The sequence below is a fragment of the Leptosomus discolor genome, chromosome 6 (assembly GCF_034619465.1).
Source record: "Leptosomus discolor isolate bLepDis1 chromosome 6, bLepDis1.hap2, whole genome shotgun sequence".
Lineage (NCBI taxonomy): Eukaryota > Metazoa > Chordata > Aves > Leptosomiformes > Leptosomidae > Leptosomus > Leptosomus discolor.
In genome coordinates, this window is record NC_141396.1 from 59,546,482 (window position 1) to 59,567,520 (window position 21,039).

Genomic DNA, 21,039 nt, shown 5'->3' on the forward strand with positions numbered 1-21,039 from the left:
GTGAAAAAGACTCCTGAAGGCATTTCCAGACACTGAGGAAAATTATTGGGTAATTCCTTGAAAAACAAACAAACTCATAGCAAAAATCAAATTATACCCTCTTCGCGTTCTCTTTCAACTCAAAGTGTAAATGAAATAGATCTTTATTTTTATGCTTTCCATCTTTTTTTTTTTAAAAACTTTAGTGTAATCATTGTCATGGCAAATGGCATCATCTGTACCTTAGTATGTAAAATTAAGACTATGGTTATAGCTAGTGGATCTTACTGGAATTGCCATGCCTTGAGTTTTCTTAGATATAATCTGTTGCCTTTTCCTGTTCAAACAGCAACAGGACCTCTGCTTTTAATGAGATTGATGGAAAAGGTGAATGCACAGTAGAACTTCTTTGATAAATGGTGTCGCACAGTAGTCTGAGAGGGATTTGAGAAAAGTTAAGAGGAGAGCGTCTCTTGAGCTGAACCTATGAGTTTGTATTTCTCCTGCTGTTGACAGCTTCCGTTCATTTCCGTAGGGTGCTTGGATTCCCCTGTGCATGCTCTCCTGAAAGAAGGGGACCTTTAACACCTCTCTGCAGAACAAGTGGCTGCAGGAATTCCTTTAGTCTCCTGCACCGTTCAGTACTAAACCAGCTGGTTAACTTCTAGCGTCTCACTGATAGACATGCTCACATAGGCCACTTGCTGTCTTCCTTGGCATCCAGCTATACGGCGATCCTGGAGACATGGAAGGAAGTTATTCCTATGAAAATGAGCTGGGGAAATTTATTCCCCCAGCTGTATACACAGAGTTACGGGTGGGTGGCAGTGTTCCATATCGTTGCAGGCGGTCAGGCCTTCTACCCAGGTATGAAAAATAGGCAGGAGAGTGAGAGGTCACATCTGATGCTGTTCAGGGTTGCACAAACTCATGTGGGCTAATCTGAAGATTTCCACCAGCTGCACAGCACGGTACTGGTGCAGACCCAAGTGTAGATCTGTGAGATAGGGGACACCGCATAAACAAAACATGTTTACATAAGTCAGTCTGCACATCTGCTTATTATCAAGGAGCTTTGGCTGACACAGGATACCCCAGTGCCATTTTCCAACTCAGAAAGATCCAGGAGGGGCTTCTGCTTACTCTTGGGAGTATAACTACAGCGGCACTTGGTGTGCTTGAAGTGTTGGTAATCCTGATGGCCAGCCTTAATTCTGTTAAAAAAGGTTTGGGGGACTGTCAGTTTTACCTTAATTCTCTGACTGAATATTTATAGAAGATGTTTCTCCTTCTCTGGTTGTAATTTAATATTGTGCAACTAGTTGCCCAATATGCATGTGTTGAAATGAACTGCTTTCAACAGGGAAGTCTGTGTTTTAGGATGGGTCCTAATGACTGTATGTCGTTGGTCAAGTAGAGGATATGGTGACTGTTCTCCCTTCCTCCAGGATTAACTAGCTGGAGGGTGTTTTGTTTTCCTTTGTTGGGATGTGGACTGGGGAGAACTGTAGCATCTTAGATTCTTGTCAGGGGATTGAGTAAATTCTGTGTGAGTAAGAGGCACTGACCAGATAATGAAATAAGAACTTCTAGAAGAAAATGGCTGCGGCAGAGTGCTGAGATCTACGTGTTTCTTGTTAGAAAGGGCATCTTTCAAACAAGTTCCAAGTCTGGTACTCCTCTCGTGGTTGGTAGGAACAGACATTAGCTTCAGACATTATTAAGCCTTATTGCCTCTTACTGCATCCCCTAGACCAAGTTGTATGTCTGGTTTGTTCTGAAAATATTTTTTTTCCTCTGCATTATGTATTAAGGTTTGTGTGCATGCAAATGTATGAAATCCTTTGGGATGAGGTGAGGTATATAAGCACCTACTGGTAATAGACCACTTGTGGAATTTTAAGCCTATGTAAAAATGTAGCATTTGTTCTGGGAAAACTTAGGAATTAAGTTGAAGTTACAAATAATGATGAATTTATATTTTGGTTTGGAGCATCTTGGATGTATCTTAAATGGAGTATCAGGTTTCTCTTTCTTTTTTTTCCTTAGTAGCTTATAAAAAGATATGTGACACATCGTCTCTTGCTTGTTATCCCATTTTGAATTAGCCTGTTCTGAAAATATGCTAATTATGATAACAGATCTAGGATTTGATCTTAAGAGTTGCCAGTATCTCAATTTCGTTATCTTCAATATGAGAGCTCTTCTTGCATCACAGATTTAGATCCTCTAATTGCATATTGACATATGGAAAGTAGATTTGTAAGTACTTTTTGCAATCCTCAGAGGAATAAAAACCTCTACCTTCTGCCCATACAGACATAACTTAAAATATTTACTGAGCACTTAAACCTAAAAGGCTAACGCGATGGAACTGGCCATTTTGCACTACATGCTAAACCAGAGGTGTGACATGTTGGGTAGTGGAGGACCATGGCTTTCCTGTGGAGGGTCTCTAGCATCCAGATGCTGCCACTGGTTGTTTCAGGGTGTTAGGGTGCCTGATACATTTGAAGCCCCTCTGCTTACCCTCCCTGGAAAGCCTGAAACCTGTTTCCCCCTCCTTTCGTAATCTCTCCCCTCTATGTCAGCCCCACAGGCTCTTGGCAGTGCTCTGGGAATGTTCTGCTGCTCCTGCCTTCAACTTCTGCATCTGTGTGTTCGCAAACCTTTAGCGAAGGGTTCCCCCAGCCCCCGCCCTTCAGCGCTCGCTTCAGCTGCGGTCCCCAGCTTTGCTGGAGCAGGAGCAGTAGCACAAACCATATGATTCTTGACAGCTTCACAGCTGTCCGCACCACGCTGCAGAGTAGCTGTGAAACTCGCTGCTCCTGTTGTTTCACTTGACTCTGCCTGCAGAGGAATTTGTGATGCCGGAGCTGCCGTACAGGCACCAGAAATATCTACTTTACCCCTGTATTCCTTTTTCAAATAATACCGCTTTAAAAGTTAGTTTGGTTTTTGTTTGGTTTTTTTTTTTTTTTTTTTTACTTACTGTTTTGTATTTCTCTTTTATAAACCTTAACATTGTTGCATATTTGCTCCAACTTCACTTTAAGGAGCTTTGTTTATTTAGTCATAATTATCCTCAAGTCTGTCCTGACAGGATGTATGAATAATTATTTATTCCGCTGTGGATAATCTTGTGTTTGTAACTCGTGTAATTTATATACCATGGCGCTGCCTGTCTAAATCTCTTAAGTCTCCTCACAAGGCTCTCTAGTCTCAACTGGCATAAATAGCTTTTTACAAACTCTGCCTGCGAGGCCAGATCAGGTTTCACTGGTAGTCTGGTGGTTATATTCACTGGCATACAAATAATAATTTATTTGTTGCTCTATCGCATTGAAAACTAGCCTTAAAATAGACACAGGTACTGTTTAGCTGTAATTATTTATTTCTCCCCACTCTTCTGCTACGTTTATCCGTCTTTTCTTTGCATCTTTTTATCTTTGGGTACCTTTTCCTAAAGATTTCTGGACATATCAGACATTTACCATCAGCACCAGGGGTTGTGGTGGCTTCTGCTGGTCCTGTGTTCAGGCAGGATCAGTGAGGGATGTGCGACCAAGGCCAGGAAAATGAGGATGGATGTTTCCCAAGAGTACTATAGTAGGAGCTTAATTGGAGTGCCATGAATGGACCTATTTTACCTGCCCACCAACCTGCCTGTCCCCAGAGGTCTGTCCACCTTAAGGAAAATGCAGTCCTACCTGTAGAGGATAAAGTATTTGGCTTCATTTTGGGCTTCGTTGTGGGCTCGTGACATGCTGCTCCCTTCCTTAGCATCTGGCTGTCCGGTATTACCAGTACTGTAATAGTAGGAGCAGTTCAAAGGCATTTAACGCACCCACTTCTATTTAATGTCTTCCTCCTCCCCAGTGTTGCTCTACAGTGGGGGCAAAAAGACCCATCCCAGAATATGTTAATCCAAATCTAAGGGGCTTTGCTCCATTCTCAGGGCTTTCTGTTCTGATCTGGAACTTTCCTTTTCTACTTCTGCCTTTTTCTGTTGCTGCTTTTGCCTCACACAGCTGAAAAGCACAGGCGCTTCTTATTTTTTCCTCCCAGAATTCAGTGAATATTACACAGGAGTTTAGCCTTACGGTTTTCTCTTCCTCCCACCTTTCTTCCCTCCACTCACCCACCCAACACAGTGTGCCCCGAACCCAAATGTGCCACCTTGGAGATGCACTCAAATCTACTTTAATGGGATCCAGGCAAAACCAAGCCTCTATCCAAGTGCCTGATTCCCTGAGGCATCTTTTGGGGGTCTTAGGGGCATGAATATGAAGAAAACAGAATTGCTCATTTAAGCATAAAAAAATGTGTTAAATGGCCTTCCTTTAATGCAAACTGCATTAGTTGCAGAAGTTCACATTTTAGGTTTGTGGATATGTTTATTATAGAAATATTTTTCAGTAGCTTCCATATGATGTGACACAAGGAGCGCTGTCAGAGCTGTCATTTCAATGCTGTTGCTACGTTATGCATGTTAAAACATGATTGCGAGTGGTACAGGGATATTGTAGCGGTCACAGTTCTGTAAATATAAATTTTCTCTAGTAAACCTTTTAGGTATGGTTTTGTTTTTAAATAGTAAACTAAACGAGAATGTTTGGATTTGTGTCGTGTGCCCTGGTATGTGTGACTGTAACCATTGCTGTGATTTTCTCATGATTCCATTCCTCCATGTTACATTAAACCTTTTGGTATAAAGTCTTTGCACATTGTCTTACACATAAGGTGTATGTGCTTACACAAGGGGATCTGTGTAGTGGCGTTCTGTGTTCAAAAAAGCAGAGCTTTGCCTTTTCTGTGCTGGCAACACTGAATTCTTTTAATGGGTGTGAGGTATTAATGAAGTTCTTCCTCCTATTCTTTTTTTTTGCCCTGTTTTCTGACACCATTTAGCAAGTGTGCATCTAGAGACATGGAATTTTTGAACGAAAATTAATTATTTGAATATTATATGTGGTGGTTTTTTTTTCTTTTGTTAATCATGCACTTTTGTGAACAAAAAAGTTCTTTTAATGTAACTTTAAATTAGCTGGAAATAGTATTCCTGAATTCTGATACTGACAGCACTTGGGAGCTTTCATAGCTTTGTTACAAAGGGTTAAATTGGCATGAAAGTTGCTCTTTGGTGTATCTTCTGCTGTTTTCCCCCCAAAAAAGAAGTAATTATTTTCCCTTTCACAGCGAACAACTCTGCGCCTTTTGTTACTGTGGAGAACGGAGCTCTTTAGGACAAGGAGACTTAAAACAATTCAGTCCAACTCCTGGGTATGTTATCCCATGGAAAAACCAGCCTTTAAATAAGAGTGAAGCCAGCGACAGCACCGATGGAGCTTGTGAGAGAACTCCAAGGCAAAACTCAGTGCCGCGCAAACAGAGAGGACAGAAGAAGTAAGTCCGTTCTACAATAAAGATGTATTTTTTTGTTTGTGTGTTTTGCATGAAGTTGAGGAAGCATCTTTACCGACACTGTACTGCAGTAGGCAAATAACTTGTATTTGTGAAAATGCGGGTCATGAATATTAGTAAGTTTTCTGGAAACAAACAAACAAAAACCCAACATGCAAGCAGTACAGGCATAGCTCGCTCTCCTGCTTTTTAAAGATCGCTTGGTTTCTCCCCTCCAGTGTGAATCTCGACTCTGGAAGAACATAGCAAAGACACATGGTTACTGTAAAGCACAGATCTGCTGGTGAGGTTGAGGTAGAAGTACGCGCCAGAGTAGGAGATAATGGACGTCTGACACTTCATGTATTTTGTAGGCTGGAGGTAACTAGAAGCCTTTGCCCATCTTGTTGAAGCTCTTCCCCTTGCCCGCCAAAGCTGGCTCTGCCATGGTGACTGTTGTTGCGGGCATGGAGCACTCGTCCCTTACCCTTCAGCAGCGGGGTTTGGTGGCAGGTTTCCCAGCAGGGTGGGTTTGGCCAGCGACGGGCAGCGTCCCCAGTCCTCTCAGGTTAGTTCCACCTTTCGGTGTTTCTGAGGAGCGGTGGGGACGTACACAGCTCCGCGGGGGAGCTTTGCCCAGGACACGGTGTGTCTGGCGGTGACACTTAAGCTGCGACTGATGGGAGAAGCGCGTTCTGAAATCCACCTGCACGGGGGTGTTCCCATAGGTCCAGGGGTTCCGTCCCCGCGGCTAGAGGCGGGTGGCTCGGCGCCGCCAGCCCCGGGGGAGGCGGGGGCCGGGGCCGGCCGCGGGCCCGGGGGAGGCGGGAGCGGGGCGGCGGGGCCCGGAGCCGGCTGCGCTGGAGGCCGGGGATTGGCTGCGGGCACGGGGCCGCCGCCGGCCCGCGGGGACCGGCCGAGGAAGCGAAACGATGGGGGAGGCGGCGGCCGCGGCCGCGCCCGCCCGTGAGGCGGAGCAGCCTGAGGGGCCGCGGCCTGGCGGGCCGGGGCGGGCGGCGGCTCTGCGAACCCGGCCGACGTGCGCTCCCAAAATGGTTAATTTAACGCAGGTTCGGTCGGTGCCGTTAAAGTTGAGGTTTCGGATGTGTCAGTGTCCAGCGCCAGGGCAGTGCTGGCGGCTGGGGACGCTGCCGAGTGTGCTCTGTACCTGCTGACGCTGCTCAGGGACACAGCGTATGTCACTGTGTCGGTGCTGTAAAAACGCGCGTTGTGTCATGCCAACAGGGAAAAATTGCATTTCTTAAAGCTAATAAAACTACCCCCCTCCTCTCAGACAGTTACTCTGTTTTACAGGCATATGAAATATTATTTACACAAGGGCTACGTGCAGGAGATCAGGATGGCGTGGAAAGTGTTTCTGTTCAGGATGAAATTGCAGAGTAAATTGGGACGTTCTGTAAAGTGACTGGTTGGATCTTGTGAGAAAGCTTTCATATTAATAAAAATGCCTTGTTAATTGGGATTTTTTTTTTTTGCATTCCTTTAAACTCCAATGCTTTGAGCATAGAATCATTAAAGTTGGAAAAGACCTCTAAGATCATCAAGTCCAGCTGTCAACCCAGCATCACCACGCCTGTTAAACTTGTGTCCCAAAGTGCCACATCTACACGTTTTTTGAACACCTCCAGGGATGGTGACTCCACCCCTTCCCTGAGCAGCCTGTTCCAATGTTTGACTACTCTTTCCGTAAAGAAATTTTTCCTAATGTCCCCCTTAAACCTCCCCTGGCACAACTTGAGGCCATTTCCTCTTTCCCTGTCGTTAGTTACCTGGGAGAAGAGACCGACCTCCACCTCACCATAACCTCCTCTAAGGTAGCTGTAGAGAGCAACAAGGTCTTCCCTCAGCCTTCTCTTCTCCAGGCTAAACAACCCCAGGTCCCTCAGCCGCTCCTCACCAGACCTGTTCTCCAGACCCTTCACCAGCTTCACTGCCCTTCTCTGGACACGCTCCAGCACCTCAATGTCCTTCTTGCAGTGAGGGGCCCAAAACTGCACCCAGCATTCGAGGGGCGGCCTCACCAGTGCCCAGTACAGGGGCACGATCACCTCCCTGCTCCTGCTGGCCACACCATTGCTGATACAGGCCAGGATGCTGTCGGCCTTCTTGGCCACCTGGGCACACTGCCGGCTCATGTTCAGCCGGCTGTTGACCAGCACCCCCAGCTCCTTTTCCACCGGGCACCTTTCCAGCCACTCATCCCCAAGCCTGCAGTGCTGTGTGGGGTTGTTGTGACCCAAGTGCAGGACCCGACACTTGGCCTTGTTGAACCTCATACAAGTGGCCTCAGCCCATCGATCCAGCCTGTCCAGGTCCCTCTGCAGAGCCTTCCTACCCTCGAGCAGATCAACACTCCCACCCAATTTAGTGTCATCTGTGAGTAGCAGTTTAATGTTAGAGTGGCTTCACTGGCCATGGGCGATGTTCAGGAACCAGCTTTATTGAACAGAATGGGTTAATGGTGCTTTATTGGGGGGAGACTTGCTGTGGATAGTGCCAGAGTTAACCGATTTGGTGGTTTGTTTGGTTTTTTTTTATGTTCAATTTCTGTCATGACGCAGGTCATGAAGACATCAAGTAATAATTGAAAACTTTTAAGATTTCTTTGGTTGTGCAAGAGGGGTGTTACTCTTCCCCATAAGTTCAGTTTTTTTCGCGTATTTCTGCATGAAATCACTGTAGTAAAGCATACATACATGGTTTCCAGGAAGGCACAGTTATAGCAGGTTAAAATTCCATTGCTTACTGTATCTCTTGGCTTATTGGCGGTAGGTTGTTTTTCAGCATCTTTTTTTAGAGTTTATAAGCAGGAGAGCAGTCAGGAAAGAGAGGTGGTTTTGTGGTGTCTCAAGTCTAGAAACTCAGAAGTAATAGCAAATCTATACGTTTGAGTTTTTAATGAGGGAGAGTAATGAAATTCAAAGAACCTTAATACAAAATGCAGCACCACCTTTCCTACCAACTGTTGAAGCATCAGAGGTCAGGTCTCTTTTATCAGTAAGCCTAATGCACGTTCTTAGATGTCCACGATAGTTTTTTGCCTGCAGGAAGTAAAGGAGGAGGAGTCATTGCTGCTTCTTTTTTTAGTGGAGTGATCTGAGTTTTATTGATCGTATTCTATTGAGATTTTGAGGAACAAATTAATAAGGTTATAAACTAGATTCTCCCGTGCCAGCACCACATAGTAGTCTTTATATCCTTGCAATTCCCCCACGCTCTTTTCCTCCCGCGCACCCCCCTTTTTATTTTTTAACGTCTTGATGGCATTAGATGACAATCTTTATTTCCAAGCGGCTTTTTCACTCCTGGTCTTTTTTCTACCTTACCCCCAGTTGCAGTGTTGATCTAGGCACCTTACCTCTGGCTGTGGCAGTCTCCTTTGAGGATACTGTCAGTGCTGTTCCCTGGACCAGCTGTTGGGACTGCAGGGAGAGGGCTGGGCCGTATGAATGCTGCAGCTGGTGCTCACCGCTTACACCACTCTCTTTTCTTCCTTCTACGTCCCTTCTTCCGCAGAGTAACACAGACTGCTTGCTGTTGTTACCTAATTCTCCATTCCTAGGGTTGGGCAAATTTTAATAGCAACAGAACTGGAGTTTAAAAAGAGTGGCATGTGTGTCCTGAAGAGCTGGAAGAGAGCAGGCTCGGGAAAGGGGCATTTGCCAAGCTCTTGGTTCTGGCCTTTTGAATAGCAGCTTTAACTGAAAGCTTCGTTATTGGGTAAAAATGTTGGGCTAAAGTATGAGGAAGAAGGACTTTTTTTCATGTTAATTTATATTTTATCATGTTTGGAAAAATTTATATTCACTTTCCCTGAGTTTTGGATCATTTATAAGTATCTAGCTAGTTAAACAGAGGATGTGGTCACCTCTAAACTTGGTTTTTTGCTCCCCAATACAGATCTCGATCGAGTATAGCATCATGTACAAGTGTAAGCACCCAAACTGCTTCTGATGATCAGGTTGTCAAATTCTGGGATGAACTCAGTTTAGTTGGCTTACCAGATGACATTGATGTTCAAGCCTTATTCGAGCCAACAGGTAAGATATGTTGCTATCCTCCTTTTTCCCATCCAGTAGTAGAAGTACAGTAGCTACAATGGCAGTGAGTGAAGTTTTTCAGCTGTTGGTTTTCTGTGTTCTGGTGTTTGTCAAGTGTTTGATGATTCTTTCGTAGCTTTTGCCAGTGTTATGTGGTGGTTTTGTATAGTCTTGTCTTGAGTACTGGACAGAATCGTTGTCAACTTCATATGGGAAAATATTTGTCGTCTGCTGCTGAACTGGTGTTTGGGTACTAATATCTTCAATATTGTGATTCTATTTTGGGGAAAAAAGGAAAAAAAAAATGAGGCACAGCTTAATGTAATTCTTAAAGTCCTAATCCTGTAGCCTTACCTAATCTCCTGCCGCTATTGTGGGGTTATCGGAAGTAATGGAGCAGAGGATTTAAAAGAGCAGTATTGCGAGAACAGTAGAGGCATAATACACTTGCATGTTTCCATTATCTGCAGGTTTTCTGTCAGAAAACTGTCTGGTTTGTCATCTGCTTTTCATTTTAATGGAACTTTTCTCTTTACTCAGTTTTGAATTGCTTTGTCAGAAAGCATGTATGTCCAAATGCTTTGATGCCGGTAGTCCACTCACATATTTTGCCTCAAAAATGAAAATGTATTTGTGCAATAATATAAGTGTCATTCTTTCATGAGTGTGGAAATTAATTTCAAAGTCTAATTAAAAACAAAAAATAAAATTCAGTGGTTTCTCTTAAATAGTTACACCACCGTGTGTGTGGAGGGGTGGTGGGTGTGGGGGGGTGTGTGTGTATCAGTCTAATGTTTTTAAGTTGTTACTATTAGTAGACTACTCTTCCCAAGGCCCTGCAAAGATTTTTGGGGGAGTTGTTTTGTTGCTGTATGATTAAGTTCAACAGCTAATGTAAAGCATAATTTCTAATCTAGTATAAAGCTGTCATAGAATTCCTTCAGAAGTATGCATCATTTACATTGTTTTTTCCAGCATTGAGTTAGAAACTTCCTTTTAAGAGATACCTGTTGAATTCTGCACATTCTGAATTTTTTTGTTAGTAGATAAACATTTCTAATTCTGTCTCTGTAACACATTGTTTGTATTGACATGTTTTTCTCAGTCATTTATGTGGTGTTTCTATGCATGCTGTATTTTGAGCTTTTAAAGGTTTTGCGTAGAATTCTAAAGCATCATGTGAGCGGGTTCTACATGAACATACAGATCTGTGTCCAGTCCTTGGGAATCTTAAGAGTACAAATGTTACTACAGTGAAATACAAGATCAAATGTAGCTCTGCATGTGTGTCTCACACAAACGTTGCATGTAGAATCATAAAGTCGTAGAATCATATACATGCCACTGTTACGATTACGTGATCAAGCATCTGAGAATGAGAGACACGGAATGCGCTGAAATAGAGGAAGATGTGTTATGTATAAAAGAAAATCACAGTATATTTAGTGTCTGATAGTAACTGCAGTATATTTAGTGTGTGATAATAAGGGCATTAAATGTTGCAACAAGAAAAACAGAAGGAAGAGAGACTATTAATTTTATCTGCTCGAACTAAGTTCCATACTTAAAGGAACTGCTTGACAGAGTTGTACAGCCAAAGGTCTTTTTCTTTCTTAATGCCTTAGGTCATTGCTGGGCTCATCACCGCTGTGCGGAGTGGTCATTGGGAGTCTGCCAGACTGAAGAGCAGCTATCGGTGAACGTGGACAAAGCTGTTGTCTCAGGGAGCACAGAAGTGAGTAAAAAGAATGCTCAAGCCAGTAAGAAAATAGGGGGTGGGGTGGAAAAAAAGATAGTAGGTTAATGCAATACAGTGTGTGACCAAAAATCTCTGCCTACCAACCCCTGAGCTCACATTTGTAATGAGGTTTATTTGGACAGGTCTTCATGATAAAACCTACTGTCGCAATTTATTAAAAAGGCTTACGGCGTTGTATGGCACATATAATTAATTAGTTCTGAGGTAACTAGAATGTAGGAGGTACCTGATTAACCAAAACAAAATAAAAGTTGAGTTCAAATTAGCAAATGCCCCACTAGGTAGAGGAAATACTTATTTTGCCAGTTTATATTCTGAAATTATGTAACTCAAATGCAGTTAAAAAGTTATCAATTACTTTCATACCACTTTTTAAAAGCAGGGCAGTATAGAAAAACCAGTGTTTACCACAAAGCCTATGTTATTGCTTTAAATATTGGTAGAAATACTTATAAAAATATTTAGTCTTTTAATTTGAAATGGTAATGTATTTGGAAAAATAGGTACCTTTGAAAAGGACAGACTCCTCCTCCTAGTCTCATATTCTGATAGCATCTTGAAATGATGAAGAGATCTCTTTCACATTGCTTTTACCATGTGTAGCTGTACTTTTTGGTCATATTTAATAATATCTGGTAGATTATTTTAATAATTTTAGTTTTTTCTATATTAATCAGCCATGCTATGAACAAATCTGTCATTTTTGCTGGTTTTCCCATGATCATGCTTAGGCTTATTTTTACTTGTTTTTAATGCATTATATTAAAAAAAAAAGAAAAATGATGCAGAAGATACCAGTTGTTGAACTAAAAAGCTGCTTTAAATCAGGATTTCAGTACAAGCCATATAATACAGCTTTCCTTGCACCTCCTGCTTCTACCAATATTGAATAAATGCTTTGCTTTCAATAATCTAATTGATACCTCTGTGTCTGCTTTCAAAATAAAAGACTATTCAGAGTGAATGAACCTGTACTATTAAGTTCTAGATGAGCTTGAAGATCTTAAGACATTTGTATGTACATGTCTGTGTATAAAAAATTATAAAAGGAATGGAAAGAACACCCAAAATTGGTTATTGAGTTACTTTTTTAAAATTCCACTGCTGAAAAGTTTTCATCCACCTGTTTTGTCTGATGATGGTGGCTTGTAGTCATTTTGTGACCAGTTCATTCCCATCTATAGTAATTTTCATTATAATAGTCTCATTTCTAACAGAAACCCTTGCTGCAGTGTTCAAGGTTGTATTTTGCTCCCTTGACTTTCATCCTCTTTCCATTATTTAAGTTCTGCTCCTTTGTGTGGCATCTTGCTCCTCCCCTGTACCTCAGCGTGATGGTGCCTCACCTTGACGTCAGTACCTTTAAAGTTTTGTGTAGATGTTTATAATGCAAATATTTACATAAGAATTCTTGAGAGTGCCACATCTCTCTGGGCTGATAGTTTCCATTTCAGCCCTGCCTTTTCACGTGCTGCTCTGTAGCTTCTCTACTAACCTTTTCAAATTCTGCAAATAATTTTTGGATACCCCTGTTGCACATGTTTCAGTGTAATGTGGAGAGAGGAGAGAAATTTGAATCGAGTGCCATGCTGCATATTTTGAAGTCAATCTTTGCTGAAACCGTCGAGAAACTTTCTTTGCTGCAATACAGCAGTCAGCCAGCAAAGAATGACACTGGTTTGGTTATTCTCTTTTATCCTTCTTGCAACATCCCCAGGGAGAGCAGAGTAGAAGCGCAACTGTGATTGATTCTAGAGGAATAGCTGGACAAAATGGGGCATCTTTGTCCCATGATCATGCCAGGGAATTTTTTTGCTTTTAGTTTTTTTTCAAGAAACTAGGAGCAAACTCTAATGTAGTTCTCTGTTACTGACCATGGAGCAGTGATGTGGGGGTTGCTTAAAAAGTTTGTGTATAACTGGTTTGGAGCCCAAGTAATCCTGTGTTTGCTTGTGTCCAGGCTGTAGTACCTGGTAATAATTTTACCACTGCTTTTTAGCTTGTCAGTGAGCTAAAGAAGGAACAAAAAAGTAGGTGGTGATGGTTATCGTATGTGATAGTGGAAAAGCTTAAGGGAAGAAATTTTCTTTGCATGAGATACTTTAAAAAGTTTTGTATGAACAGTATAGCAATTAATTTGCTGCATGTTTTTGCATTTATAGCTGTTTGTGCTTTGGTTTTGCTAGAATTTTGGGCTTCTTTCTAATGCGACGTTGCTGCATTTTAAAAGTAAAGTTTCTGTTTAAATGTTCTGAATACTGTTGGCAATGCAGATGCAAGTATGTGCTCAGGGCATACAGAAAAATAGTTTAAATGAAAACAAACTGTACGCTATTTGCTCTACTTGCCACCAAATTTGCTTTGGGTTTTGTTGTTGTTGTTTGCTTGGTTGGGGATTTCTGTCATCTTGGAACCCCTCCGGCGTGACATGGGTTTATGATGTGGTCTGTGGCATTGACATCTTTCCTTTGCTGGGAAAGTAAGTTTTCTTTTCCTTATGTTCACGTACAGATTAATTTTTGACATGTAACAAACTTTTTCTTGATCGTATAGTCCATTGGTTTAGATCCTTTTAATGTGTGGAGAGCATTTTGGGGCTGTTCTTACCTTGAGGGTCTCTTTAATTTGTAAGTTACATTCATGTTTCTCATTAGTTAGGCTGCCTATTGTTTGCAAATCTGTTTTAACTGGGTATGACAGTGTTTCTTATTACTCTGTTTACCAGTTGAGATGTCCATTTGGCTTCACTGAACTTGTGATTGCATTAATAAAGCTTGTGTGGACGTATTTCATTGACCTGTTCCAAAGTTATGTATGTTAATTCATTTTGGTTTTCTTCTTGGCCCATGTTTGCTGAAGGTTTAAAATACAGTACTGCAGAGATCTCGATATCTGTGCATGTTTCACAAAATACCCTGCTTAGCATGTCTGTCTTCTTCAGTTCTTTCTTTTGATTCTCTCATTTTGAAGGCCTGGCAAAGACATCTGACCAGTTTGTTACGTGTAGTCGTGTCTAGACATAGGTGGGTTCTTGGACTTTGAAACAAAGTCGTGGGTTTGCCTCTCTTTAATATTAATGAGTGCATGTACATATGTCTGTATGTGTGAGTGTTTGAAATCTTGTGCATCGTGTTGTTTTGTAACAACTGACAAATACAAGCTGGAATATACAGTTAAGTGTGTGGTAATAGATGTGCTCTAGCCCTTATGGGTAGTATAGGTGACTTGTTCCGTCCCGTTGCTTGTCTTGCTGATCTCAGCAAAACCACTTTCTAAGTTTAAAAAGTCATAAGGAAGAACTGGTGATCCAGGTGACGAGTGTAGTGTCAGGTCTTTTCTCAAGATGACTCTTTAGAATTCACATACTTTAACCTCTGGAGCTTGTATAGTATGTAAATTAAAGAGCCTGAACACCCAGACAGGGCAGTTCCTTCGCCCACTACTTTAATACGATTTTGGGGGATTTTGGAGTAATTTTGTTTCAGGTTTTGAAAGAAGAGGACTCTTCAGAATGTAGTCAGGGGGAGAGAAAACTTTGTGATTTACTTGATCCAAAACTTCACTAAATTTTCTTGTCACTTGTAAGCGCTCTACTCAGTACATAAAAATTGCCATAGTAAAGAAGCTGTCATGTTGTCAGCTTTATGAAGATAGACTTTTATCAGTAAGGTGTTTCCACAGATATTTGTGGTAGAATGCAAAGATGCTGTGAAATGGAGACTTAGCAAGATAAACTAAGCAAAGGAAACTGTTTGAACAGAAGTCAGAGTTCGTGCTGAAAAAAATAATAGATGTGCACAAGTAGAGTTTTCTGCTTTTTCTTGTATCTTTGGCTTCAGTCTTACGCTTTCTTAACTATACTGCTTTTTGATATTTGGAAGTGTGAACTTACTGGTATTGCCATTTAAAATGGAGGCCTTTATGGCTTGCATCTGCTCAGCTTTTAACAAGAGTGGTTTCTGAAATATTTTGAGGTATTTTTAAATACTGCTTTATGATTTCCTTGTTTATTTTATATGTATTGAGTAAATGGCTGTTTCTCTACAGTCAGTTGAGAATAGAGTTCACTACTTGTCTGTCTTACATTGTCTAGCCCTAGCTCTTCTGTACACTACAGAGTCCCAAATAAGGTAGGCTGCTTTTTTCCCCCAATATGTATGTAGCTCAATTCAAGAAGTGAATTTAAGGAAGACTCAGTAGATAACGTGTTTGAGCCACTTTTGAACAAACTGGGTGCAAGAAAGGAATGCAATGGTAACTTTCCCAGCCAGCTTTCTCTTTGGGTAAGATGTAGAAAACAATTTACCAGTCTGGGAGAATTTTTCAAGGACACTGAAGTCAAAGAAAACAGTATTGGTTGAAACCAAGAAGAAGGTTCCTGTCTACTTAAAGACTGACTAGGGGAAACATGATAGTAATGAAGTGTCTAAAGCAGTCATCTCAAGTACTGTATTACTCTGTTTCCATTTTATAAAATGTAGGTTTCTGTTTCCTTTGAAATTCTGTTTGGCTTGTTGCATGTTTATCTACTTCACAGCTTTCAATTTTCCAGTAATAGTCAAGTGTTTCTTCGGGACCAACACACTTGCAGAGAGACAGCTGAGAAATTGCTGTTGTCTTCTCCCACCCATCCATTTTTTTAGTTAATCAGGGCAGTATCTTCTCTCTGTACAAGGCAGCTGTTTTCAGCTGAGTTTCTGCAGGCAGTGTTTGGCATCTTATCATTGTTGAGGACTGTAGGAGTTGTTGCTTTGCATAGAGGCAAACTAATCAATAGTATCTTGCTTTGTTCCAGACCCAAAATGATCTGCTGTTTTGACACTCCTTTCTCCTGTAAGCCCTTTTCACATGGTAACCCAGTCCTGAAAATTTTCTTTAAGGCAGCTTCCCTTGAATTCTGTCACCAGAGGCAGTAGATTTGAGGCTGTTTGTAGATACTTCCAAGTTGGAGCAGTGTTACAAGACTTGCATATTAAATACGTTTCTTAAAGTCCGTTCCATCTATTGCTTTTAATTCTTTGCTCAAGACTCAATTCTAGCATGATGCTTACCAAGCTAGACCATAAGAAAGAAATTTGAGGAGAGAGTTGGGAAACATTTAAAATGTTAATACTTTTTTTTTAAAGTGTTTGTCCACATTTTATTGGTGACAAGGACAGTGGGATTGAGTGCACCCTCAGCAAGTCTGCCAACGACACCAAGCAGTGTCGTGCGGTGGACACACTGGAGGGAAGGGAGGCCATCCAGAGGGTCCTGGACAGGCTGGAGAGATGGGCCTGTGTGAACCTCATGAAGTTCAACAAGGCCAAGTGCAAGGTCCGGCACAGGGGTTGGGGCAATCCCAAGCACAGGTACAGGCTGGGTGATGAGTGGATTGAGAGCAGCCCTGCGGAGAAGGACTTTGGGGTGCTGGTAGATGAAAAGCTGAATATGAGCCAGCAACGTGTGCTTGTAGCGCAGAAAGCCAACAGCATCCTGGGCTGCATCACAAGCAGCGTGGCCAGAAGGTTGAGGGAGGTGATTCTCCCCCTCTACTCTGCTCTTGTGAGACCCAACCTGCAGTGCTGCATCCAGCTCTGGGGCCCCCAGTACAAGAAAGACATGGCCCATCCTTGAGTGGGTCCAGAAGAAGGCCACGAAGATGACCAAGGGGCTGGAGCACCCTCCCCTACGAGGACAGGCTGAGAGAGTTGGGGTTGTTCAGCCTGGAGGAGTGAAGGCTCTGGGGAGACCTTACAGCAGCCTTCCAGTGCTGAAAGGGGGCTACAGGGAAGGTGGGGAGGGACTCTTGATCAGGGAGTGTGGTGACAGGACGAGGGGTAATGGTTTCAAACTGAAAGAGGTGAGATTTAGATTAGATATTAGGAGGAAATTCTTCCCTGTGAGGGTGGTGAGACACTGGCACAGGTTGCCCAGAGAAGCTGTGGCTGCCCCCTCCCTGGCAGTGCTCAAGGCCAGGTTGGATGGGGCTGGGAGCAACCTGGTCTGGTGGAAGGTGTCCCTGCCCATGGCAGGGGGGTTGGAACGAGATGATCTTTAAGGTCCCTTCCAACCCAAACCATTCTGTGATTCTGTGATTTTGAAAGTACCTTCGCCCCTTAGCCTCAGTACGTTTCTCACCTTGTTGAGACTTGTCCATGTTTTTAGTGTGTACGTTTACTTGTGCTGCTTTAAGTTGAAAACCGATTTGGCTCAACTGATTCTTCCTTTTGTTGTTCCTTCTATGTAAAGATACGCATCAACATCTTAATGCACTATTAACTTCATACGGTGTGGAGGATTGTGTCCATTTAGCCATAGCAATTTTTCGGCTAGTTTTACTTTCTGTCAACATCAAAATTGTGTGTGAAAAATGGTTTAGATGACAGAATCCTGAAGTTAGGGACAATGTTAGCTTTATGTATATCTCAACCTAGCTGAACAGAGCACGTAGCGGTGTCTTTTTTTAGAGATAGAGTGCAGGATTTGCAGTTCCTTGATCCTCTGAAAGCTCCCATCTTCCTTTCTCATTATTGGAAGAGATAATTATTCTTAAAGCCAGGGAAAAATGCATAAAGAATGCCATCTATCATAATTTATACCATTTGTGTGCAAAGACCTCTGTATTTGCCATTTTTCAAGGAGAAGCGTTGTAACATGATACTAAATGAGCGGCTCTGGTATTGAGAAGTTCGTCTTCCAAATCTTGATTTTTTTTTTTATGGTACTTTTGCATGCACAAGGCACTTGGCTTCTTTTAATCTCCCTTCACTGCAGCTTGGGAGTGACTGCTGCAGTGGCTGCCCTATTGGAGTGGCTTCTGATTTTATCTTACTGAGGTTTTTTCCCCTGTAGTTGCTTTTGTCTTGCAACTGAGGAAGTACTGCAGGAAGTATTCTTCCAAGATAACATCTCTACTTGTTTTATGGGTTGCTGTCTTTTAGACAACTCTAACACAGAAAGTGCAAGAGAAGGACTAGAGGAATAGTGACATATGTCTCCTCAAGAAGACACTGCCGTATGCTGTTGGTCAGTTTAGTACTTTCGTTCTGTTCCTAGCATGTTTTAGAAATCCTGTAACAGTTCAGCAGTGGAAGGCATGAGGTATTTCAGTTTTCAATGAATTTCCCTCTTCTTGTTTTGGAGTTTCTCTAGAGGTTTGTATCCATTTCCCTGCCAACGGTGACAAGCTTTGTACTTCAAGGAGAGACATAGTGACTATGGGTACAGCTTTGGTAACATTTTAACAGTGTAAGTTATCTTCCATGAATTACTCTGTTCCAGAACGGTTTGGATTTTGGTCACCTAAAGCTAGATCATTTGTGTCTTGGAGAATGTGAATCAGACTGTTCTTACAGCTTGTTAATGACATCAGAAATGCTACATCAATTACTTCGTAACTGTGTTTTCCAAGTTCTGCAAAGCAGCCATGGTATCTTAAAATTGTCGTAGTTGGTTTTGGTTTATGGTGTGTGATTCATCTGGAACACCTTTGTACACCATGAATGATGTCAGTACAGTTCTGGTAAATCTGTTCGGGTTCAAGAGCTGCCATGGGACCTGTCTGTGTGTGCTGGTTTTTTGCAGTCCATCAGTTTGAGAACAGACATTTGCCTGCTTAGTAAGATTTGGAAATTATAGAATCACAGAATGGTTTGGATTGGAAGGGACCTTAAAGACCATATAGTTCCAACCCCCCTGCCATGGGCAGGGACACCTTCCACCAGACCAGGTTGCTCCCAGCCCCATCCAACCTGGCCTTGACACTGCCAGGGAGGGGGCAGCCACAGCTTCTCTGGGCACCCTGTGCCAGTGTCTCACCACCCTCGCAAGGAAGAATTTCCTCCTAATATCTAATCTAAATCTCCCCTCTTTCAGTTTGAAAGCATTACCCCTCGTCCTGTCACCACACTCCCTGACCAAGAGTCCCTCCCACCTTCCCTGTAGCCCCCTTTCAGCACTGGAAGGCCGCTGTAAGGTCTCCCTGGAGCCTTCACTTCTCCAGTCTGAACAACCCCAACTCTCTCAGCCTGTCCTCGTATGGGAGGAAATTAGTTCTCATTAATATTGTCACATGGACAATGATTAAAGTGTTCTTTTGTTTGAACCAAACTAAGCTTTACCATGGCATACTGTTGTTCATTTGAAGTCATTGTCCCCTACCAGCTGATTTGAAAAGCATACATCAAAATAGAGGAACCAGGCATAGGGAAGAAGTGAGAACATGCAGATGAGAAGAAGGCAGAAGGATGATGTTTGGAATTACCTGGGTTGCTGAAAAGTTCACCCTTTCCTGTTTTCCGTCTTTCCTATAGTCCGAGTCTAGGAGCCAAAGCAAATAAAGCTTAATTTAATATATGTTAAAAAAAAACCCCCAACCACCACCTAATTTTTTGCCTGGTAGTTGTTTTTAAACCTGTAGTCACTTTTGCCACATTTAATGATACTTTGTTTCAAATTATCTAGTGGGATTTTGTGCATTCTATTTTTTCTTCTGCAGTGGAACACAGAACAGGAAAAACTAAATTACAGTTCTTACACATAAAGAATTTTGTTCCCTATCAAAGCACAGCACCTTTAAAACTACAGAGTTTAGGACTCAGCTTTCAAAAGACACTTTTCAGTTTCCCCAGTTGTCTCATAGACTGCATCTTCTAGTACAAAATAAAGTACGTTTTTCTCTGTACCTGCTGGTATTTAACATAGTGAAGTAACAGCTAACACTGAATATATGTGAATGAAGAACTTCACACTTTTCTGCTTCTGAGTTATTACAAATGAGTTTGTAATTATTTTGGCACATGAAGTGTAGATACCTTGGGATCTAATTAGACTCCACACTTGGATGTGGATCTTCAGTGATGTTTGGAAGGATTGCTATGAAGTTGAGTGGTCTGTGTGAATGGCATGATCATAAAGTGAGAGGCTTTAGCGTGTGGAAGAAATGTGGCCAATGTAACCTTTCGAGGAAGGAAGTCTGAAAGATTTTAATTTTGAATTTTCCATTTATTAAGAAAGAAAACATTTGGTTTCCTAATGTTTCTGATGTAATTGTTGCTCGCTCGTGAATACTTTGATACTCAAGTAAGCCTGCGTATGTTACTGAAGGAGAGGTTGTTTATAAGTGTTGATTGTGATAGTCTTATTGAGGTTTGTTGAATGAATAGCTGATCCATTTTTTCTTTCCTTGCCAGTTATTAGATGGATTAATATTTCAGGTTTGTACTATATGATGTGGGATATGGTATTATCATTCAGTAACTTGTCAAGTCAGGCAGCCAGTGAAAAAAATAAGGGGATAAAAAGAATATGGTATTAAACTGAAACTATTTAATTAAAAACTTGTTTCTAAAGTTTCTAAAATAAACTGATAATTATTAGACTATCTGACTTTGTGCCTATCCAAAATTTAATTTTAAAGAAAGATGTAATTTTTCACTTATTTTCCCATTATTTAACATATTTATTGTTAACATTCCAGTAAAGCTAGTACTGTGCTTCAGCATGTTAAGATCTTTGGAATTTTTGAGTGGAAAAGTCTGTTACAAATGTGAAGAAATATTTGTTTCAAGGCTATATGACACATCCACAATTTAGCACTTTTTTTAAATTAGCGTCGCAAGAAACTGAAAATGTTCCTTCCTTTAGAGACATAAACCACACTGTCCTGTCTATGTGCTAATATACAGTAGAGTATCAATTACCAACTGCTGGCAAAGCATTTGACGTGGAGCTTTTTCTGGTTATGTGTTTGGGGAATTTGATTCTCAGCAAGTACAAATACTTCTAACGTGATTTTTCAGTCTTTATAGTAGTTCTTTGCTTCATAACCTGTTATCATCATGATTGTGACCTGTT

At 41.7% G+C, this 21,039-nt stretch overlaps 1 protein-coding gene across 5 annotated transcripts in view; it reads left to right on the plus strand.

Annotated features, from left to right (window-relative positions):
* Window positions 1-21,039, plus strand: part of KMT2C (lysine methyltransferase 2C) — a 207,159-nt gene that overhangs the window by 73,290 nt on the left and 112,830 nt on the right. For all 5 annotated transcript variants that reach the window (XM_086466929.1, XM_086466926.1, XM_086466927.1 and 2 more), the window contains 3 exons: window positions 5,179-5,385; window positions 9,304-9,443; window positions 11,069-11,178. In XM_086466929.1, the coding sequence (XP_086323055.1) occupies window positions 5,179-5,385; window positions 9,304-9,443; window positions 11,069-11,178 (457 nt within the window). The remainder of the gene's footprint in view (window positions 1-5,178; window positions 5,386-9,303; window positions 9,444-11,068; window positions 11,179-21,039) is intronic.